Here is a 25,315-nt window from a genome sequence, read left to right as displayed (position 1 = left end):
GTACATAAACACATACACATACAAACCTTTTTTTCAAAGTCCATGTCCAATCGTATGCTGTATATTGTTTTCCTCTGCTTCCTCATTGGTCCACGGGTCGTTGCTGTCCTACTAATGTTTGCATCTAAATTAAACATTAAACATTACCTTTAAAGTATACAGTGACATTAACATGTAATCCCATCTACTTTGTCACTTCCTATTCAGGAAGCATGACAAATGCATTTTCATCTCAGGAATATGTGTTTCTAAACAACACGATTTGAGATGGATTACTGTGCTGCATAAACTGCACTAAGCTTGAATATGAACCATAATGCTTTCTCTCCTTTAATTAACTTGACAAACTGTCCTGCTGTATAGAGCTAAAGTCCACTTACAGTAGCGTGGGCCATAGCTATATATTTAAGCACTTTTTGTACCAGTAGGTTTTTATTATCATCATCCCCATTGCAGTTATTGTTAATTATGTTTTATTCTCTATATTTTTCAGGAATCGCCATATGTGATGCTTAAGACAAACCATGATAAGCTTGTTGGAAATGATAAATACGAGGGCTACATTGTAGAACTGGCTGCAGAGATAGCCAAACATGTTGGATATCAGTACAAACTGAAGATTGTTTCAGATGGCAAGTATGGAGCAAAAGACCCTGACAGCAAAATGTGGAACGGCATGGTTGGAGAACTTGTATATGGGGTAGGTTTACTGCTTTGTATGAGTGTTATCTGTTTATAGACAAAAAGGGTTAGTGTTAAAAGGGTGCTGTTTTGACAATTTAGAAATTGTAGAAAGGGGGTTGGAAATTTGCAACTGAAAATCAGGCATTTCTTTCTTAAATGTGGTATCCACAAAATGAAACAATCTGCGTGAGAACCATACAGATTAGTACCGTATTTGCCCGAATATAAGACGGTGTTTTTTTGCATTGAAATAAGATTGAAAAAGAGGGGGTCGTCATATATTCGCGCTCCAGACAATATACCCATTCACGACACTAGATGGCGCCAGATATCATTGAAGCGATGTTCTGTCATGACAGATCTCAGCTACTCTCCCCATTCACGACGCTGGATGGCGCCAAATATCATTGAAGCGATGTTCTCCCATGGCAGATCTCAGCTACTCTCAAGTTTAAAGAGTTCAGTCTTGAAAAAGAGGGGGTCGTCATATAATCAGAGCCGTCTTATATTCAGGCCAATACGGTATTTTGTTCTCTAACATTTGTTGGTTTATTAGCTGTTTTATGGGTATTTGTCCTGTTAGAAGACCCAAGTAAATGCAACTGAGACCAAGCTTCCTGATGTTGGGTAGCATTATTTTTCTCTAGAATGTCTTGATGTTCCTGAGATTTCCTTCTACCCTGCACAATATCAAAACACTCTTCGTCCAATGCCTTATTTTCTTTTCATTCTTTGAATATGTATGCATCTACAATCATAGCCGTATCGTGACTTGCCAAAATGTATCAGTTGTGCCTTATCTGTCTGATGGGTGTTCTCCAAGAAATTGTGTTGCTTGTCAATATGTATTTGTCAAATTCCACTCTTGTCAGTTTCAACTCAGCCACCATGTAAAAATTCATGAAATAAAACAAATACGCTTTGCATTAGATATTTTTTCTCTTCTTCAGAAAGCAGACGTGGCTGTGGCACCTTTGACCATTACCCTAGTCAGAGAGGAAGTTATCGACTTCTCCAAGCCCTTCATGTCACTAGGCATCTCCATCATGATCAAGAAACCTACTAAATCGAAACCTGGAGTATTTTCCTTCCTAGACCCTCTGGCTTACGAGATCTGGATGTGCATTGTTTTTGCATACATTGGCGTCAGCGTCGTGCTGTTCCTTGTTAGTCGCTTCAGCCCATATGAGTGGCATGCTGATGACTACGAGGAAGGAGGTGAGCCACAGAGCCCTACTCAGGCTGCGGCCTCCAATGGGTTGCAGCAGGGCCAGACAACAACCCAGCAAAACAGCAACCAGCAAAATCCGGAGCAGTCCAATGAGTTCGGTATTTTCAACTCCCTTTGGTTCTCACTGGGGGCATTCATGCAACAAGGCTGTGATATCTCACCACGGTAAGACCTTTCATTTAGATCGGTACATCTGTTAACTTGATCAATTTATTTCTTCCAAACTAACTGATCGATTAAGCTGTCTATTCAATATAACACTTTGAAAGGCGATCAAGAAAAATCATAATGGGAGTGTTGGATGTTCTGGCTGGTCCCATTAGAGCTCTCATATGCAGTGTCAAGAAACCATTCTCAAAAAGGTCACAAATTAAAAATCTCATTAAGTGTCTGAAATTAGAGACACTGAGGTCAATTTTCTGAGCTTTCCGGAGAGACCCGATGAAGAAAATGAAAGGATCATGCTAAGCACTGTTCTTGCAAGTCTGACCTAACAGATACAGCATACGTAGGTCAAGGGTTTCATGTTTCTTTAAACATTACCAAAGGTGCATTCATAATAAATTTAAAAAAATAATTTATGTATACTGTATATAACCTGCTGTGTGGAAAGGACAAGATTTTTTCCAGTGTCGCAAAGGTTTGAATGAGACATGAACTGCTGATTTCCCAGACGTGATTCTGCTTGTAATATTTTAACACCAAACATTTATTTGAGAACTTAGATATTTTATATTTAGGTTCATGAAAAAATACAATCTTGAATTCCCAAGTGAAATGACATTATCAAAAGTCACACAATGCATCATCTAAGATGTAGATAGTGACAGAAGTCAGCGGTTTTCATCTAAAATTGTCTAGTTATATATAGAATAATTTGTTTTGAAACATTGCGTGGTTGGCAAACAGAAATAAACTACTGTAATGATGTGTAACATTGTTATGACTTTCATCTTGTGCTTCACTTAGCATCTGCTGTACACAAATAGTTCTGGGAGGGTGAGGCAGGAAATCTGTGTACCTGCACAATTGTCTAGAGGCTGCTGTTCTTCATGCTCGATGTAGCTTATTGTCTGAGAGCTGCCAGTGAATGCATCTGAATTCTGTGCTATGTGTCTTCTAGGGACAGTTTGTCTCCCAACCTTTTTCAGTCCCTGTCATTTCTTGTTAGATGCACACAAACATTTGTCTGTCTGTATCTGACCTCACACATTTATTTTGGGAAAGTGTGAGTGTGTCTTTGATGAACAGTGTTCAAAGAAATGTACGTCATCCTTTAAAACGCACCTCGATCTAGCAATTGTGTCCAATGTAAAGAAGGTAGCAACTGCCGAGTTGCTAAAATATCAACACAGTGAATGTTTCACCCCACTCAGTCTTGTCTGAAGGGAATCGCCCTCCACTTAAACATTTGGGTGACCCAGTTAAGTTAACATGGCTCATATTCACACACAGAGGTGCGTGTAGATGGAGCCCCGAAATAATAATGAGCTCTTATTCATGATTTTTACTGTTTTGGTTTTGTCTGTATTTACACAATTTCACATATTCATTTCTTAAAGCTTTTCCTCAACGGAGCCCACAAGTGCAAAAATTAATTGGGAATGGCTATGTTATATTTTCACAAGTCTTATCAGATCGAGTAAAATTAATGGTTTTCTCTTTTGAAATGTCTTGTCGGCTCTTCCATAAAGTGAAACTACACTTTAATTGATTTTCTCTTTATTTAAGGATTACTTTGTGCAAAATTGAGAAATTCATTTTGACTGTGTTTAGGTTAGGTTAGGTTAGGTTAGGTTAGGTTAGGTTAGGTTAGGTTAGGTTAGGTTAGGTTAGGTTAGGTTAGGTTAGGTTAGGTTAGGTTAGGTTAGGTTAGGTTAGGTTAGGTTAGGTTACTGGAAAAAGTAGTCACTGTTGTTAATTGTTGTACTTCAAGAAAGGCTCGTAGTTGTTAAAAGATGAACGTTATTATGAGTTTAAATAATTTTATATTGAAACTCCTCTTGATGTTTTAGTTATTATACAATTTGTAAAATTAGTTGACCTCAGAGGGCACCATTGTTGTTGACGTCGCATGGCGGTGACGTCACTGGGTTACGCTACCGGGCTTCCAGAGTATAGCTCTAGAGACATAAACATGTCATCTGCTCAACCCTTTCAATTTAAACCTGAGAGGAACATCAATGAACATGACAGCACTGTCAATACTTCACAAAACGAGCAGCTAAAGAAAAATGAACAGGAAAGACTGAATGAGACGAGACGAAAGTAAGAAAAAAAACACCTGCCAAAATGTGCTACACTTGCGAAACGTCTACAGGAGGCGAATTTGACACCCAGAGTACTACAGTGGTATGAAAAAGTATCTGAACCTTTTTTGCATTTCTGCATAAAATCACCATCAAATGTGACATGATTTTGTCAAAATCACACAGATGAAAAAACAGTGCCTGCTTTAACTAAAACCACCAAAACAGTTATAGGTTTTCATATTTTAATGAGGATAGCATGCAAACAATGACAGAAGGGGGAAAAATAAGTAAGTGAACCCTCTGCCTAAGGAGACGTAAAGAGCAATTGAACCCAATTTTTACCAAACAATTTGAGTCAGGTGTGTGCCAAATCACTGATGGGTGGTTTAAAGCTGCCCAGCCCACTATAATTAGATTTAGATAGATATTGATAGAAGTTAAATTGTTTGGGAGTAACACACAACGTCATGTGTGGAGGAAAAATGGAACAACTCACCAACATCAACACCTCATCCCCACCGTGAAGCATGGTGGAGGGAGCATGAGGCTGTTTCGTTACCTCAGGGCCAGGACAACTTGCAATCATTAATGGAAGAATGAATTCCAAAGTTTATCAGAATGTTTTGCAGGAAAACCCAAGGCCGTCTGTCAGACAGTTGAAGCCAAAAAGAGGATGGATGCTGCAACAAGACAATGATCCAAAACACAGAAGTAAATCGACTTCCGAATGGTTTCAGAAGAACAAAATACACGTTCTGGAGTGGCCAAGTCAAAGTTCAGACTTGAACCCAATTGGGATGCTGTGGCATGACCTAAAGACAGTGATTCATGCCAGACATCCCAGGAACCTGACTGAACTACAGCAGTTTTTTAGAGAAGAATGGGCCAAGATTAGTCCTGATCCATGTGTCAGACTGATCTGCAGCTACAGAAAGCATCTGGTTGAAGTTATTGCATCCGATAGGAGGGTAGACAAAGTTTTTTTCCATCCGTGTGATTTTGACAAAGAGCTGATCAAATTTGATGGTGATTTTATGCAGAAATGTGAGAAATTGCAAAAGGTTCAGATACTTTTTCATACCACTGTACCTTGCACTTTCAGCTTGTTTTGTTTTGATGCATACTGACAGAACATACCAAAGATGCCTTAAGAAATTACTTAAACGTAGTAATATCAAATAAGGGTCGTTTAAATATGCTACGTGACTAATGTGGTCAACAGATCAACGATCTGCTTTAAAACTACAAGAAGAAAACACAATGCATAAAAGTATGAGAGGGAAACACATGCAAAAAGGATTTTGAGGCAATGAAAAGGTAATAAAAGACTCACAAAAACACAAATTGTAGGTACTCACCGCTTTTAACCGATGTGCGCATGTGTTGGACGTCTCGCCACGTAGAAGGAATTGCAGTAACAAGGGAGCAGTCGTCGATTGACAGTGACAATCTACGTCATCACACCGAGAGTCCATTGCAGCTTTAAAAACATGGCGCCCTCCGTAGGTCAAAACATGTACTAAATATTATGGATTTTTAAATTAATGGCAATATTTAATATGTTTCTAATAACATATTTTAGTAATAGAGAACAATTGTGGCTTAATACAGCCTACAAGCCTTTAAGTCAGAGGTTCCTTTCAAATTATTGTGTTAAGTATATGATTTACTGTATGTATATCCTTTGCGGTTTGTAATTCATTCATTTGTGCAGGGTGTCTGTTTGTGTGTGTATGTGTGTGCTCACATACTGTCTGATGACTGTCTTCGCACATCCCTGTAGGATTTCGATGTTACCTAGTCATACACTAAGGTGGTACATGAATGTGTACAGTGACTGTGCATGTGTGTTTATTGGACACTGTGCTATTTATTCACAGACTACTTTGCGCTTTCTAAATGTCAGCACTGTCACTCAGGCCTCCCATAGGCTGCAGTCCAAACTTGTGGTTCCTCCTTCTGTTTATCTCTGTAGATGGCTGAATACCTTCTACAAACACAAACCTCTAACCATCAATTCGTCTGTCAAACTTAATCTTCAGCTCTATTTTGGTTTCTGTCTATCCGGCTAACCATTTCTTTGACTGTTCCACCAGTTTTTCGTGAGAGGGTTTTTTTGTGTGTGGTTGATGTTGCCTTCTGTCTTTTGTATACAATTTACAACGACTGTCGCTTCTATTTAGCATTTTCTCAAAGACGCAAGACGGCCGCAATTAATTGACTAATCACCGTCCCATCTATTGTTACATTAATCAACTAATTTGATAGAAGGCAATCTTTTAGAAAATGTGTTTACCGGTACCTAAAAAATGTCCAAATAGTTTTCTATGAGCCTTTTAAGATTAAAGTTCCCTGATCTTTGCTGTCTTTGAAGAAAGCAAATGGTTATATGTGTAATTAATTAAAATTAGATATTTGAGAACATTCTTCTTAGTATCCTATTAATCCATCTTTTCTTAGCGAATTTTTTTATTGTTCAAGTCCACGTTTACAGCTAGAATATCAAGACTAGCGTAAAATTACCCAAAAATAATCAGCAATTAGTTAACTCTCCAAATAATCATTTTATGGTAGCAATATTCAGAAGGGAGTGAGGTTCCAGCTCAGAGTCCAGTATTCGAGTGTGTGTGTGTGTGTGTGTGTGTGCTGGGGTACGTCCGTGCGTGGAAGGTGTGCACGTGCAGGCATGTGTGTGCATGTCTGCAAAAGCAGTCATTTGGGACTCACACTTTTGCCTGGCGGGAAAGGATGTATCAAATGTAACACGGTAACCGAAAGGATGGTGTGTGTGATCAGTGAGCTATTTTGATGTTTTCTCTTTGAACCTACCTACCACAAGAAGGTTGAATAATATATATTTTTTAAAATGGTGCCTCAGCTTCGGCATTGAAATTCTTGTATTAAAGAGCCATTTGAACTCAGCATATGATGAACCTCAACAAATACTGGATGTAGGTGTGTGCGTGTGTGTATATTTGGACCCTTAAAGAGTGGGAGGCACCCTTGCTTTCATTTAAAATCCATTGTGGTAATGTTTAACATAAAAAATATGAGAATTGTGTCAGTGACCAAATATATATGGCGGAAAACACTCAGGTGACTTGAAATTCCGCTCTGAGACCCCAATTTGGCCAAATTTCAAAATTGTCCGTTATGCATGTGTGATACATCATTGGAAAGCTTAAAATCTATATTTTCTGGGGGAAGAAAAAGTTTGAGCTGGAGGGCATTTTTCTAAAATGGAAAATTTTTTTTAAACAGCAAAACCCTATTTGGAGGCGAGACCACGCGAGAGCAGAATTACAGACTCCATGACTTTAACGAGATATTATCGCGCACTCACCTTGTTTCGATCCAAAAACTCCATGTACCATGTATCACTGAGTGTCAAGACACAGTTGTGAATGCCCACAGCTGGATTTTGGGGGGATTTTATGGGTGAAACATGGCAATATAACAAAGGTCACGATGGAGAAAACGCAGACATCAAGGAGTGGTCGAGATTTTCTTTTTCATATAATTACCGCTTTAAACGTTTTTTATTTTTCAATTTTTCTTTGTTTGGATCGATTACCGTATTTATCATCTAACATATGGGAGAAAATGCGACAGTAACAAAAAAAAAAAAAATACAATTAGGCGATAGTTATAAGGTAGATATCCGTGACTTTTTTACAGACGCCATTTTTTTCATTGTGACGTCATTTGTTTAAAAGTTTAAAATATGCGAGTGAATAATTTTTTTAAGTCTTTTTTTTTTTCAAACGAAATATAAGATATCAATTAATGATTATAAGCTAAAAATGACAGACATTTTGAATGATAAATATAATTAATTACCTTAGTTTTATGGCTGGGTTAAAACAAAAGCGGTTGCACGACGTCTGTAAACGGGGATTTCCAGGGTAAAAGGGACAAATTAGAAATAAATTGTGGGCTTAATGCGCCATGAATCTGCTCTGGCAGCATATAGACATATTGTTCGACCAAACACAACAGTTATTTTGGGTTAAAATACAGCAGTTTCTTTTAAAGAGGAGTGCAAGAGCAGAAACTGCTTTTTCAGTCTTGTCTGTGTTTTCCGCCATATGCATTTAAGTGTAAATGCAGTAAGTCACTCTTAAAGTAGGCAAGTCAAAAGTTTACAAAAATAATGTTCAACTTTATTTTTCTCTAAATTTTGCTTCTAAAAACGTTGCATATAGCAAACCAAAGAAACAAACAAGGCTGTGAAATGTAATTTAACTTAAAGAAATAATTAAATAAATAAGTTACTTTAAAAGTTTTCTCCGTAATGATAGTTTGGTTCTCAACATCTCAAGACAGTGGCTATCTATCAATTTATTTATCTATCCATTCATCCATGCATTTTGCTGTCAGTGCTATACAAAATCATCATGTGTGACTTCTCCAAAAACTATTCCAATAAAAGACACACATTTTTGTCCTACTGCTGCGTTGACATCTAAAGTAACATCACTCACAAGTAAGAACCAGACATATAGGCAACTTACAAGTCAGTTATATTAAGAGAATGGAAAAACCAGAGAGAGCTGCAAATGCCAGGCACCTTCTCATACTGGCATGTATAGACAATGTTTTTGTGTTGCTCACCTATTAACTGATCCCAAAAATGTGTTTGAGATAGTACTAATCTCTAATAAGTGCCACTCTATGCTTTGTGGAAGCGACTGCCAAACGATGTCATCTTGTTGGATTGAGTTCAGTCTTAGACTCCATAGATATGGGATTGCCACTGGTTACAGAATCTCATTTCGATATCACGCTCCACAGAGATTGCCTTTAATGATGACCCCCCCTTTTTTCCCCTGATGATGGAGATGCCGCCCCACACTCGAATTGTTGACACTTGAGGATAGAGCAAGCTCAGAACAAGTCAATAATAATAGTTTTTTTTTTTTAAGTAGATAAAATAAAATAAAGCTATATACTGTAAATATTTGGCCTATACTTGAGATGTTTGGCCTACTTCCCATCAAGGTATTTCAGGTTGTAATCAAGTAGAGCACTACAGGTTTTTAATTACTAGACAGCCTGTTTTTCTATTTAAACTATTATTATTTAATTCACTGACATTCTAAAACAAACAAACAAAATGTTAGAAGGACATATTCCTATATTCTAAAATGTATTGCTTTTTTGCATTATCAAATTCCAAGCAATATGTTAGATGGTGTTACATTTCTTTGAGTTTCATAATTGTGGCATTTTTTGAGCTGCTGTCACAACGATTGGGGGAGGAATGATTTATTCATACAGCGAGTTCATTTTGGTTCATAGCATTGCTTGTGTTTTATTTATCGGGGAAAAAAAATCTCATGCGTTCAACTTTTGATCATACATGCGCACACGCTCACAACCAGAAACCAGTGCGACACACAAACGAGATGCACAAACCCCAAAGGGATCTTCAATGGGGTTTTCACACTTTGTACATAGACAGAGACGTAAGTATACCATGTCTAATCTGCATTTAAAACACAGTCACACTCTTGTTTAAGGCAGCAGTGGGGTTTGCAGCTATCAACCTTGATGGCATGTTAATGTCTTATCAGTCAATCCAGCATTTGTTAGCCGTTGACTTAAGAAGACACCTAATGAGGGTTTTCCCGCTGTAACGGCAATTCCATCGCACATTGGGAAGGGTTGCTCTTATTGGACATGCGGAGGGGGAGGCAAAAAAAATTAGATCATTAAAGACTCTCTCAGCACAGCAGTACTGTTTGGAGTGCAGACTGTGCTACCATGGCAACTGTAAAAAGAGAGGTTCTTCTCAGAGCAGTGCAAGCTTTTCTCCAAGTGTATGAAATCACAATTTTGCACCTACCTATGTATTTTTGTGATTATTTGATATAGTTGACACATACTTAACTGGATTGTTTGTTGTTGTTCTGTAATGTTTGGTAAGGTTGGAGCTTTCTATTTGTCAGCACGATGTCGCAGTATGTAACTGAACCACACAAGACCATCCATAAGCAGAAAATTTGAACAGTATACTGCACATCTGCAGCTCATTTCTGTTATGATTCATGTACACCTTTTAAAAAGTGCACTCAACATCTTTTGGTGCATGTTAGTAGCAACATTTTTCATTTTGTGTTTTTTATGCAGTAACATGCTAATATTGACCTTTAGATGGCGAGAGGAGGAGATTTTTATAAAATCGTTTCTCTTACCAGCTTGAGTTTGCAGATTAGTGTGGAGTTGAAGATAAAAGCTCTTCATTTGTACTGATATAGAAACTAAATATGACGAAAAACACAGACAAGACTGAAAAAGCAGTTTCTGCTCTTGCACTCCTCTTTAAGAGAAACTGCTGTATTTTAAGCAAAAAAAACTGTTGTGTTTGATAGAACAGTATGTCTATATGCTGCCATAGCAGATTCATGGTGCATTAAGCCCCCCAACTATTTTTAATGTATCCGTTTCACTCTGGAAACCCCCGTTTACAGACGTCGCGCAACCGCTTTTGCTTCAACCCAGCCATAAAACAAAGGTAATTAATTATATTTATTATTCAAAATGTCTGTCATTTTTAGCGTAGAATCATTAATTGATGTCTAATATGTAGTTTTAAAAAAATCACAATGTCACAATGAAAAAATTGGCATCTGTAATAAAGTCACGGATATCTATCTCATAACTATCGCTTAATTGTACGTTTTTGTTACTGTTACTGTTTTCTCCGATATGTAAGCTGATAAATAATCGATCCAAACAAAGAAATATGTAAAAAAAAAAAAAAAAAGTTTAAAAGGGTATATATATATATATATATATATATATATATATATATATATATATATATATATGTATAGATATATATATACATATATATATATATATATGAAAAAGAAAATCTCGACCACTCCTTGATGTCTGCAATTTCTTCATCGCGAACCTTGTTATATGACCATGTTTCACCATAAAATCCCCCCAAAATCCAGCTGTGGCCGTTCACAGCTGTAGTTTTTGGATCGAAACAAGGTAAGTACGCGATAATATCTCGTTAAAGTCATGGCGTCTGTAATTCTGCTCTCGCGTGTTCTCACCTGCTCTCGCCTCCAGATAGCGTTTTGCTGTTTAAATTTTTTTTTAAATGCCCTCATATTCAAAAATTTTCTTCTCCCAGAAAATTGAGGTTTTAAGCTTTCCAATGATGTATCACACGTGCATATCAGACAACTTTGAAATTTGGCCAAATTGGGGGTCTCAGAGCGGAACGTAGTCACCTGAGTGTTTTCCGCAATATGTAATTGGCAAAGAATATCATCTATTACTTTGGCCATCGTGTAGTTTTAACATCACTGTGTCTCCAATAATTTGTGTGGTTGGATCGTACTACAACAGCTTGTTTTATCATTATCCATTTGTCAGAGAAACAAAAAGACAATTAAAACAGAGCACTCCATTAAGCACTAAATGCACTGTCTGGCACAAACCTGTCTTGCCATTTCAGTCAGATGTTTTTTTTGTTTTTGTTTTTTTTGGGGGGGGGGGGTCACAGCAGGGAACCAAATTGCTTTATCTTGAAGTCACTGTATGATTACAAACTGTTTCATTGTCATTTAAAACTCCTAAACTGTTTTTAATGTGGTGGATTTGTAAAAAAGTTTTTAGTCACTGCTTATTACCATATTTAATGGAAGAGGCTCTGGCATTTCTCATTCTGATAGTTTCTGATCTGCAGTTGAACACAAACAATAAGCGCGCACAAAACCGAGCACAAATAAAAACTATTAACACAAACACATTTTGCCTTCATGCACTCTTAGAAGGATTTCTTTTTTCCTAAGATCCTCTTCAGTGCTGTTGTCTCTGCCATCTTGACATCGTACACATCTTCAAAACAGCTCCAAATGAAAAATCACCCTGGTCAGGGGAAGTGGAAGGTTGCCCGATCATTGCAATTTTTGTCACATGACAAAATGCCAGATGCTTAGGGCATTGAAATCACATACGTTGTCAGGGTGTAACAGCAGTCTGTTCTTTGAGTTTGAAATACATTGTATACTCGGTATAGTCCATATACATTAGTGCAATCTGGTCAATACCGTATTGGCCCGAATATAATACCCCTTTCCCACTGGCCAAAAAACCCGTGTCAACCCACTAACAATCGGCTTTTGGTGGCAGTGGGAAAGGTGCAGCGACCCGACCTGTGTCAATCAACCCGCCAAGCGACCCGCGTTAAAATCACCTCGGCTCTGATCGTCATGCAGTTTGAAAGCAAAACCCCGGGTCAACAGTCAACACCCTAATCTACGTGGTGACGTAGGCTCTTACGTGATGCGTCATAACAACGTGCCAGTCGCCTCCCATTTAACACGCCCCACAACCGTAGTTACGTCGATGCTAACAACAAAGCTAGTTGAAGAAGAAGAATTCACGTCGCCTACGTTGCCTCAGCACAAGCAGAGTGTTGATCCTTTGCTGCATTTCGACCATTCGGAGGGCAGTAACAAGCATGAAAACAGAGAACACAAACGGAAAGGAGTTGCTCTGCATTGTTTACTTCCTCGAACTGAATGAATTCGGTCGCATTTTTCGAAGCGCATCTTAGCGTGGTGACGTCACGTAACCTTACGCACGGTTGAGGAGTGGTGGGAGGATTAGACAGGGGGGAAAAAAAAAAGACACGGCTTTTTCTTTTCAATGGGAAAGGTGCCAAATGCCAATTGCTAGTGGGTTGCATCGGCTTGGAAAAAACACGCGTTGACCCACTAGTTTCGGTGTGAAAGGGGCAAAAGACGGTGTTTTTTGCTTTGAAATAAGACTGAAAAAGACGGGGTCGTCTTATATTCACGGTCTAGACGTTATACACATTCACGACGCTAGATGGTGCCAGATATCATTGAAGCGATGTTCTGTCATGACAGATCTCAGCTACTCTCCCTATTCACGACACTAGATGGCGCCAGATATCATTGAAGCAATGTTCTGTCATGACAGATCTCAGCTACTCTCAAGTTTAACCAGTTTGCATTATTTTATTGCAATGTTTTTCCTTATTCAGATTTGTTTCAAGACTACAGTTACAGTTAGACTTCACTTTGATGGTTAATGCAGTTATTGCAATTTTGTTGTTTTATCACAATAGATTGCTTTATTTACTGTCAAGTTCAAAATATCAAAAATAAACCCTTAGGTAGACATTTGTAAAATTACCCAGAAATAAGGAGAGAAGACACTCAGTTTTCTTGGCCAAGGAGAGCAAAAGAGTGACTAGCCAGAGGAATGCTAGATTTCGCTGTCCAGTCACCAAAATTGATCTAAAGAAATCCTCCTTGGTATTGTTATTTAGGGGTTTGTCCTAATACAAAATGGGTGCCGCCCTGAGGGAGGGGGAAGCAAGCTTGAGACACCCATGTGATTTTGATTGGATATGTGGGTGCATGTAGGTGGAACTAAGTGAGTACACGTATGTAAGCAAAGGCTCATGTAAACAATGGTCAAAATGACCCAGACACTTCAGTTATGCAACGCTGCGGCCATGGAAGATGTCCTTGGATGGAAAATTGTCCTCGAAGGTCTAGACGAAAGTCCAGACGCCAGGTGCTGAAGATGTCTCGGAAGGTCGAGTTACACAATGATGCGGCCATGAAGCAAGGCAGTTGTCATCCCGACCCTCTTTTACTCTTTGTAACACTTAAGCATTATACTACAACCTAGTATAGCAAGCAATAATCATTTACTGGTTATATCGATAAGAAAAATATGGCAATATGTATTTTTTATGGTATATATGAGCACAAGCAAATATTCAATCAATCAATCAAGCAAATATTGAATCAATCAAACCTCAATAATTACCTTAACATTTACATTTCAAAAACCAGAAGCCATTCATTTACGAATGTGATTGCACTTTAGTTTATATATTTAAATGTTCAGATATTAAGATTTGAATGAGGCAAAATAACAGCTTTTTCTCTCAAATATATTGTTATAATCATTTGTTTCAGATCGAACAGCTCTTTTGCTTTGCAACAGATTAGCTACAAAGAGTTTGCACAAAGAAACATTTTTTAATTACACTATTAAAATTACTAATTCACTACCCTTGAATATATAGCAGTACGTCTCAAATAGTGGGGAGCGGCCCCCCAAGGGGGCACAGTGTGATGCCAGAGGTGGCGCATGTGACCCCGGGGAACATATATTTTTTTTTGCCACACTAGAATAAAGTGTACTTGCGCATTTACTCAGTGGGTGGCAGTCGCGCTCTCTCTTTTCAGAGTGTGCGCATTACTTTTGTACCAAGCAAGAGCACACAGCAAAGCGATATGGAGAGGTGTGCGCCGTTTTCCGGGTGGCTCACGCTGCGACCCACTGTCTTTTCTGGTTCTCACATGTCCACCCGAGTAGTGCCATTTTCGGCTTGGGATCGTCAGAGACTGTTTTCGGGCCGTTTGGCTTTTGGCTTTGACTTTTAATACAGTGGGAGACGAGGAAAGACCAATCTGTTCACTGTGTCTAAAAATGATTGTAGCGGACAGTGGGAAGCCAAATGAATTAAGACGTCACTTAAAGACATTAGACCCCAATCTCATTGATAAGATGCTTGATTGTTTTTCACCGAAAACTTACCGAATATTGCCAACAATCGTCCCACTTTGTCAGTGTTACAGCAGTGAACCAGTGCACACTGTTAGCATGCTCAGTGCAAAATAACCCCACACCATTGCAAAGAAGGTGTTACTGCGAGCAGCAGAAATAAAAACTGTCCCTCTGTCCAATTACACTGTCGTTTTTCTTCTATTCAGTTTTGTTTTTTCGTTCAAATTTTTTGGCATATTGTCCTCATGAGTTAATTTTGCTAATCAATTTGAATTTATTATTATGTATTGATTTTATTACATATTATTTTTCAGTATCAAATGGTCAAAAATGTACCTTGAGGATTTTTACAATTTGGATGTTACTTTTTTTTTCTTTTTCTTAATTCAGGCAAATTGATGCACTTTAAGTTTTTTCTGTTACAAACTAAACAATGTTAATAAAGTTATACTTTATTATAAGTTGATCTATGTTACTTTTTTTCTTTAATGGAAAAAAGGACACAATGTTAGGCAGAGGTGTACTTATAATAGTAATTTTATTGACAAATGATAATATTTACAGTGGCGGCCGAGAGTTTGGGGTGCCGCGAAACTTTTACGTCTTCCTTGGGGCATAAATAACAGAAAATAATTGAGAAGCATTATTGTCATTGTACGGAGTAAGACAAGATTTAAAGCGTCGCCATAACGTGCAACACATGAGACAAAAGTACAACAGGGCTAATATAAAAACACAGGTTACTAGGGATGGGAATTGATACGATTTTTACGATTCCGATTCCATTATCGATATTGCTTAACGATTCAATTCTTTATCAATTCTCTTATCGATTCTAATTTGGGGGAAAAAAAACAAATGTTTTGATTGGCATTGAGTTTGTTTAATCAGAAGTCGCAACCTTACAAACTCACAACGAGGTCAAAAGAGGCCCAAAGCCTCAATGTTAACTGTGGCAATAAGTGGCAAATACACAAGAATGTGTAACATTTTACTGAAACATTTTTCTAATAGAAATAAAAAATATTGGAATATATTGGCATATAGGTTGTTGCTGTCTTTGGCAATATGTGTTAAAGCAGGGGTCCCCAAACTTTTTCCTGTGAGGGCCACATAACTTTTCCCTTCTCTGATGAGGGCCAGTTTGTAACAGAAAAAGTGTGACGATTGCAGGAGTGCCTAAATGTAATTTTTTTTTTTTTTTTTTTTTTTTCAGAAAGCCACAATCAAGTAACCCTTTCTGGATTCTTCACGGAACAAATTAAATAAAATAAAAATAATAATTTAACATAATATAATATAATAATACTAAATAATAACACGATTAATTAAATAGATAATAACCAAATAACCCTCTCTGAGTTTTTCACAAATAAATGCCAGGAAATAAATAACGCTATTGAGAAGAAAAAAAAAAAAATTCAAAATGCTCTCTGGTATTGTTCAGCGGGCCGGACCAAATTGGGGACCTCTGTGTTAGTGTATTATTTACCATTACTGTATATTGAAACGCATGCCTTTTAGTTTTTATGGTGCTTTCACGCTCAAGTGGGGGCGCCCTTGCACTTCCTCACGCGAAGAAGAACGCGCTCACGTGAAGAAGAGCGCGCTTACACGCAAAGAAGTGCAGCTGTCACAACAAGCGAGTGAGCGAGTTAGTGAGAGAGGCGAACACTGCTACGAGCCTACTTTCTTTGTTAATGTTTGTAAAATATCTACAGAGGTAACGCCTGTATGTATCATCTTTTTTGGTGTTGTTGTGTGTTTCCACTGGCGATCGGACACTTAAATCCAGTTGTGTAGTGGTTTGAACGATGTGCTAATGCTAGCAAATGCATGCTAACCGTTTGTTTTTACTGTTTTAGCAGCTAATCATCGCTGATTTACGTTGTTGCAAACCTGTTTGTTATTGCGGACGAATTTGATTTGTTTCATTTCTATTTTTAGTTTCACTCTGCAAGTGATGGTTGAATAAAGTTAGCAAATTATACCAATGTCTTCTGCATCGTCATTCGGGAGTTTAGCTAGCTGTATAGCCAGGACTGAGCCATTGCGTCTCGTTGTGGACAGTGCAGTCGTATTCCCTCCCGATGCAGTTACCTCCACGTTGCAATGACTGCAAGTCGCTTTGTTGTAATTTTTCCTCGTGAAGTGAAGACACACTTTCGAGTTTGAACCTACGTGCTGTCATTGTCATGTTTACGGCTGCAATGCTCGTGCTAAACCATCGTAACCTTTCATTTTCACCCTCTTTCCTGGTGAAGTGTAGTCAAACTTCGGAGCTAGTGGTTCTTGGCGCCATGCTAGTTTGATGCGTCTAGACAACAAGACACGTCACGACGCAATACGCGTCTTTAGGAATCGTTAAAGGGATCGTTAAAACTTTTTCATTGTGATGTCGAGGCCTCGAAAGACTAGGAACCGGTTCGGAATTGGAATCGGATTTCGATTCCCATCCCTAAAGGTTACAGTGTACACAGATTGGGAATAAAGTGCATTGGGAATAAGTGAAGTGAATGCTTTCTAAGTAATTTATCAATTAATCATTAGAGGCTTATCATCCACAACTGCGTTCATGTAAACAATACCCAAGCTGCTTCCACATTAGCATTTCTTTTTGTCATTAAATGAAAAAGAATTTAAAAAAAAAAAAAAAAAAAGAAGAAGGAGGTGGAATGAATTATTGATTAATCATAGTTGTACAAGACTAGGAAATTGCAGTCCTAGTTGGAGATGTTCCCGTACAGTAATGAGACATCTTAGTTTTACTAAGACTCTTAGGTAGGTAGCTGCTGCTGCTGCACGAATGTTTGATGAGAGCAAGACAAGCTCCATGGAATGGGTTTGGGGACTAAACAAAAAGGAACAAACAGATCTGGGCATGCCAGGTGCTCTTCTCTTTGAGTGTAGAGGACTGCTGTCATACACACTCATTTACACACACACAGATACACGATTGAAATGGTGACCTGATTGTTCTTTGGCAGTGACAAAACTTACTTGCAAGCCCACTCCAACAGAGAGTGCGTACACACTTGAATGCTTCTGTGTCTGTGCCAAGGTGTGGACCACAACAAAGCCCTGTCAGCCCCCCAGCACATGAGCAGACAGGGAGGGGCGGGCAAGGCGGAAATTGTGGGTGGATGGAGGGAAGAACAAGATAGAAAGAGGGCAATTGAAGGAGAAGGATTAGGCAGCTGTTTACTGGCATCTCCAGAGCCCAGCAGCAGCAGGAGTTTACTTTTAATCTCTGTCATTTCTCCCTCAGTCTGTCTGTCGCTCAAGCGAGCCACCCACTCAATGGGTCTCTCTTCCCCAACTTGTTTTGTCACACTCTTCATCTGTTCACATATCTCAAACGTGTTAATCACTGTCTGTGCCTTTATCAGAAGAATATGAACAATTCTTCAGCCTACCCTGGCTCATAACATGTACTTTCTTTGTATTTATCATGTGAGGGCATTTTTCGGGACAAAATTTAATGAGACTAGATCTTAGCAAACACACCTGGGATCAAATAATTGTGCTACTGTCTCATGATGCTTGAAGAATCCCAGTTTTACATAAAACATTAAACTAAATACAAAATTGACAACTCAGTACATGTATCCTTTACCTTCCCATTTTATAACAGCTCAATTGTAAGAGACCAAGTTTATTCAACAATGCATTTATTGTGAGTTGTTGGAAACGCTAGATTTTGTCATTGTTGGCAATCACTGATACAAACCTTTAATTCATTCACTTTACAGATGAAAACAAATGGGAAAAAAATTGAATTTTCAATGAACACGTAATTTTGACTGACAGTCTTTATTCCTTCCTTCCTCATTCCTTATTCTTTCATGAATGTTTATTATTTGTGCGTTTGTTTCTGTATTATCTGAACATTTGAAAAAACTGTAATATAAAGAATTGAAGGACTAAACACACAGAGATTTTTATTTTTTAATTCATTTCATTTCAGGCAGTTGCAGTCATTATAAATAGCAAAACAACAAACAAAACAAAAACATAAAAATGCCAGAAAGAGAGTGGGACGAAGAAAACTTATTAAACCCCTCCACAACATCTCATTAATACTGCACATAATTATATGTTATTTTATTATATGCCATAAAATTATGGCGTATAATATATATATATGTTCATGGGGGAAAACACTCAGGTGACTTGAAGTTCTGCTCTGAGACCACCAATTTGACCAAATTTCAAAATTGTCGGATATGCCTGTGTGATGCATCATTGAAAAGCTTAAAATCTCAATTTTCTGGGGGAAGAAAAATTTTGGACAGGAGGGCATTTAAAAAAAAAAAAGGTGTTTTAAACAGCAAAACCCTATTTTGAGGTGAGAACACGCGAGAGCAGAATTACAGACGGCATGACTTTAACGAGATATTATCGCGTACTTACCGTGTTTCGATCCAAAAACTCCATGTCGCATGTATCACTGAGTGTCAAGACACAGCTGTGAATGGCCACAGCTGGATTTTTGGGGGATTTTATGGGTGAAACACAGTAATATAACAAGGGTCGCGATGCAGAAATCGCAGACATCAAGGAGTGGTCGAGATTTTCTTCATATATTTACCCTTTTAAACTTTTTTTTTTTTTTGTTAGTTTTTTTTTGATCGATTATTTATCATCTAACATATCGGGGAAAATGCGACAGTAACAAAAAAATACAATTTAGCCATAGTTATGAGATAGATATCTGTGACTTTTTTACAGACGCCATTTTTTTTTTCATTGTGACGTAATTTGTTTAAAATGGTAAATGGTGTTATACTTATATAGCGCTCTTCCACCTTTCAAGGCGCTCAAGTTGAAAATATGCGAGTGAATTATTTTTTAAAGTCGTTTTTTTTTTTTTTTTTTTAAACAAAATATTAGACATTAATTAATGATTCTAAGCTAAAAATGAAAGACATTTTGAATAATAAATATAATTACTTACCTTGTTTTGATGGCTGGGTTGAAACAAAAACGGTTGTGCGACGTCAATTAATGATTCTGATCTAAAAATGACAGACATTTTGAATAGTAAATATATTTCCTTTGTTTTTTGGCTGGGTTGAAACAAAAGCGGTTGCGCGACGTCTGTAAACGGGGGTTTCCAGGGTAAAACGGGCAAATTAAAAATAGTTCGGGGGCTTACTGTGCCATGAATCTACTATGGCAGTATTTAGACATATTGTTCTATCAAACACAACAGTTGTTTTGGCTTAAAATAAAGCAGTTTCTTTTAAAGAGGACTGCAGGAGCAGAAACTGCTTTTTCAGTCTTGTCTGTGTTTTCCGCCATATACTGTATATACACGTATACAGTACAGGCCAAAAGTTTGGACACACCTTCTCATTTGTGTGTTTTCTTCATGACTATATACATTGTAAATTCTCACTGAAGGTAATAAAACTATGAATGAATATGCTTCGGATTATGTACTTAGCAAAAAAAGGTGTAATATCTAAAATGTATGTATAATATTCCAGTATATTTAAAGTAGCCACCCTTTGCTCCGATTACTTTTATATACACACACACCAGTAATGGTAATGGACAAATGCAGCAATTGTTAGATGACTACAAACACACAATTAACTGCAACATAGAACACCAATCACATTTAAGACCCACCCTGAATATATTGTGACCAAATCAAATGTTTATACTAGGGCTGTCAAAATTATCGCATTAACGGGCGGTAATTAATTTTAATAATCATGTTAAAATATTTGACGCAATTAATGCACATGCCCCGCTCAAACAGATTAAAATGACAGCACAGTGCAATGCCAACTTGTTACTTGTGTTTTTTGGAGTTTTGTCGACCTCTGCTGGCGCTTGGGTGCGACTGATTTTATGGGCTTAAGCACCCATGAGCATTGTGTAATTATTGACATCAACAATGGCGGGCTACTAGTTTATTTTTTGATTGAAAATTTTACAAATTTTATTAAAAAGAAAACATTAAGAGGGGTTTTAATATAAAATTTCTATAACTTGTACTAACATTTATCTTTTAAGAACTACAAGTCTTTCTATCCATGGATTGCTTTAACAGAATGTTAATAATGTTAATGCCATCTTGTTGATTTATGGTTATAATAAACAAATACAGTACTTATGTACCGTATGTTGAATGTACAGTATATATCCATCTTGTGTCTTATCTTTCCATTCCAACAATAATTCACAGAAAAATATGGCATATTTTATAGATGGTTTGAATTGCGATTAATTACGATTAATTAATTTTTAAGCTGTAATTAACTCGATTAAAAATTTTAATCTTTTGAAAGCCCTAATTTATACGAGTACAATTTAAATCTGTGAATATTTTTACACTGTTTAATTTAGGGAATGTGAACCCCCCCCCAGTAACTTCTCAAGATCTCCAACAATAATTTTCATTGTGATTAAGTGAAAATGGGTACTTTCCTAGAGAACTAATTGCATGGTAATGTGCAGACCCACAGATCTTTAGCATAAAAAGTGAAAAGGGTTTTTAATTGTACATTGCACCAGAAAAAGTCTTGAAAGCTAAGAGGGACATCCCACGTATAATCTTACACTGAGTGTGCAGACAGCTCTGTATTCTCCACACTGCAATTTTCAAAGCCTCGGCATACACTTCATGTCTCCACTAGCAGCTCTTTCATCATCTGGCCGTCATCTAAAAAGCATCTAAAATGATTACATTTTAGCCTCTCACTCTTTTCCTACTTAATCTCTCCTTCATGTTCACACTCAATTTAGCCTGACACAAAGGTGCAATCATGAAAGCGCCCTTTTGTTTCAGATTTGTGTCATTTTCGTTGCACCAGCTCTGACGCTCTGTGCTGTGGTGCTTGACACAGACCAAAGTGGAACGCGACACAATTTCAAGTGTTACTGTTCAAGATAGCTTCTTATGGGGACGTGCTGCAAGGAAATGCAAGGATTTGATTTAGGATTTCTGTAGAATATCAAAAACTATGTATCATGGAAAAGTTCATTTATAACCACAAGAAATTAACTATTCCATTTTTTTTATAATTGATTTTTTTTTTAAAGGGTTCTATATGCCATTGTTGTCTAGTCTCTTCCTTACCGTTGAGTCATGAACTTTCTAACTTTGTGGATGAGTCATCGTTGTACTCTTGGAGAAATTTCGTACTGTGTTTTCCTAAGAGTGAATAAAGGCTCTCACCATACTGTATGTATACAGTGTATCACAAAAGTGAGTACACTCCTCGCAGATATTTAAGTATATCTTTTCGTGGGACAGCACTGACAAAATGACACTTTGACACAATGAAAAGTAGTCTGTGTGCAGCTTATATCATTTATTCATTATTCATTTATTTTCCCCTCAAAATAACTCAAAATATAGCCATTAATATCTAAACCCCTGGCAACAAAAGTGAGTACACCGCATGGGAACTACGTACATCCCTAAATGTCCAAATTGAGTACTGCTTGTCATTTTCCCTCCAAAATGTCATGTGACTCGTTACAAGAGTGCTGTCAGCATTGCTGCAGAGATTGAAGAGGTGGGGGGTCAGCCTGTTAGTGCTCAGACCATACGCCGTACTCTTCATCAAATTGGTGTGCATGGCTGTCACCCCAGGAGGAAGCCTCTTCTGAAGACGGTACACAAGAAAGCCCGCAAACAGTTTGCTGAAGACATGTCAACAAAGCACATGGATTACTGGAACCATGTCCTATGGTCTGATGAGACGAAGATTAATTTGTCTGATTCTGATGGTCTCAAGCATGTGTGGCAGCGATCAGGTTAGGAGTACAAACATAAGTGTGTCATGCCTACAGTCAAGCATGGTGGTGGGAATGACCACCCCCCACCTCTTCAATCTCTGCAGCAATGCTGACAGCACTTCTGTAACGAGTCACATGACATTTTGGAGGGAAAATGACAAGCAGTACTCAATTTGCACATTTAGGGATGTAGAGAGTTCCCATGTGGTGTACTCACTAATGTTGCCAGATGTTTAGATATTAATGGCTATATTTTGAGTTATTTTGAGGGGAAAATAAATGAACTCTATTATACAGTATAAGCTCCACACAGACTACCTTTCATTGTGTCAAAGTGTCATTTTGTCAGTGTTGTCCCATGAAAAGATATACTTAAATATCTGCAGAAATGCGAGGGGTGTACTCACTTTTGTGATACACTGTACATGGGTTAGATTTGATTATATTTACTGCATATTTGTGGGATTATCTTAACCCTAAGCGACTAAACTATTTCAGCAACTAGTATGACCAAGTAGGTTATGTGTGCCCCAATTGACTTTAAATAGCAATCTTTCTATATAAATATTTGTTTTAAGGTTGTTCATATTTATTTCAAACTAACATATTTTTCCATCATCTTATCTAATGAGGTATGGAATTTGATATTTGTTTCATAAAGGAATAGAGGCCAAAAACACACACCGATATAACACTATTACATTTATTTGGTCAACACTAGTCTGTTAATTTTAAGCTACCTTTTATTTCATTGCATTTTTATTTAAATAAAATTGGTGAAAAAAAACCCATCATAAAAGTAATTAAAATTTGTATGATATATGGTAGCATCAACAAATAACTAGTCAAAAATAAAATCAATCAATAAAAAATTATGTAATTAAATATTGCGTTCACATATATGCCCGGGGTTTTATATGATTCCACTCGGTTGCTTAAAGGCTTAAACATCAAACTGGGGAAATTTTCTGAAAAAAAAAAAAAAAAAAAAAGAATTAGAGGATGGGCAAAAATCTTTTCACGCCAGTGCACTGCTGGCCAAAAGTATTGGTACCCCTGCAATTCTGTCAGATAATTAGCAGATAATCTATCTATCAGATAATTTTAATAAAGGGTCTGTATGTAAAACATAAAACAAATTTCTCAGAAAAAAGTCCTGTTCATTAAAAGTAAAAAAAAAAAAAAAAAAAGTGCCGCGAATTGACATTTTTTTCTTGTAAACTACGGTGCTGGCCAAAAGTATTGGCACCCCAGCAATTCTGTCATATAATGCTCAATTTCTCCCAGAAAATGATTGCAATTACAAATGATTTGGTAGTAATATCTTCACTTATTTTGCTTGCAAAAGAAAAAACACAAAACAGAATGGGGAAAAAAATTAAATCATCATCATTATGCACAAAACTCCAAAAATGGGCCGGACAAAAGTATTGGCACCCTTTGAAAAATCATGTGACACTTCTCTAATTTGTATAATTAATAGCACCTGTTACTTACCTGTGGCACGTATCAGGTGGTGGCAATAACTAAATCACACTCACAGTTATCTAAAATGGATTCAAGTTGACTCAACCGCTGTCCTGTGTCCTTGTGTGTACAACATTTAACATGGAGAAAAAAAAGAAGACCAATGAACTGTTTGAGGACTTGAGAAGCCAAATTGTGAGGAAGTATGGGCAATCCCAAGGCGACAAGTCCATCACCAAAGACCTGAATGTTCCTGTGTCTACCATGCGCAGTGTCATCAATAAGTGTAAAGCCCATGGCACTGTGGCCAACCTCCCTAGATGAGGACGAAAAGAAAAATTGACTAGAGATTTCAACGATAGTGCGGATGGTGAATAAAGAACTTCGATTAACATCCAAACAAGTTCAAGCTGTCCCGCAGTCTGAGGCTACAGAGAGTGTCAACCCGTACTATTTGTCGGTGTCTGAATAAAAAGGGACTCTATGGTAGGATACCCAGGAAGACCCCACTTCTGACCCAGAGACATAAAAAAGCCAGGCTGGAGTTTGTCAAAACTTACCTGAGAAAGCCAAAAAGGTTTTGGAAGAATGCTCTCTGGTCAGATAAGACAAAAGTAGAGATTTATGGGGAAAGGCATTAACATAGAGTTTACAGGAAAAAAAAAACAGGCCTTCAAAGAAAAGAACACGGTTCCCACAGTTAAACATTGCGGAGGTTCCCTGATGTTTTGGGGTTGCTTTGCTACCTCTGGCACTGGACTGCTTGACCGTGTGCATGGCATTATGAAGTCTGAAGACCACCAACACATTTTTGCAGCATAATGTAGGGCCCAAAGTGAGAAAGCTGGGTCTCCCTCAGAGGTCACGGGTCTTCCAGCAGGACAATGATGAAAATGGTTTGAGAGAAAGCACTGGAGATTTCTAAAATGGCCAGCAATGAGTCCAGACCTGAAAATGGCAGTTTGGAGAAGGCACCCTTCAAATCTCAGAGACCTGGAGCAGTTGGCCAAATAAGAACGGTCTAAAATTTCAGCAGAGTATTGTAAGAATTTCATGGATGGATACGGAAGCGGTTGTTCACAGTTATTTTGTCTGAAGTTTGTGCTACAAAGTATTAAGCTGAGGGTGCCAAAAATTTGTCTGGCCCATTTTTTGAGTTTTGAATAAAATGATATTGATTTTTTTTTTTTTCATTCTCTTTTGTGTTTTTTCATTGCAAGCAAAATAAATGCTTATAAAAAAATTTAAAAAATAAATGAGCAAAAATAAATAAACTACCAAAGCATTTGTAATTGCAATCATTTTCTGGGAGAAATTGAGTATTATCTGACAGAATTGCAGA

At 37.5% G+C, this 25,315-nt stretch overlaps 1 protein-coding gene across 6 annotated transcripts in view; it reads left to right on the top strand.

The window, feature by feature from the left end:
* Nucleotides 1-25,315, top strand: part of gria1a (glutamate receptor, ionotropic, AMPA 1a) — a 143,232-nt gene that overhangs the window by 99,742 nt on the left and 18,175 nt on the right. For all 6 annotated transcript variants that reach the window (XR_009064754.1, XM_057849573.1, XM_057849572.1 and 3 more), the window contains exons 10-11: nt 494-700; nt 1,635-2,080. Coding sequence is in view for 5 of the 6 variants with exons in the window: in XM_057849573.1 (XP_057705556.1) it covers nt 494-700; nt 1,635-2,080 (653 nt within the window). In the remaining variant the exon portion in view is untranslated. The remainder of the gene's footprint in view (nt 1-493; nt 701-1,634; nt 2,081-25,315) is intronic.

This window comes from Corythoichthys intestinalis, chromosome 11 (genome assembly GCF_030265065.1).
Source record: "Corythoichthys intestinalis isolate RoL2023-P3 chromosome 11, ASM3026506v1, whole genome shotgun sequence".
NCBI lineage: Eukaryota > Metazoa > Chordata > Actinopteri > Syngnathiformes > Syngnathidae > Corythoichthys > Corythoichthys intestinalis.
The sequence above is the reverse complement of the archived record's forward strand: the minus strand, read 5'-3'. Positions and strand labels throughout refer to the sequence as shown.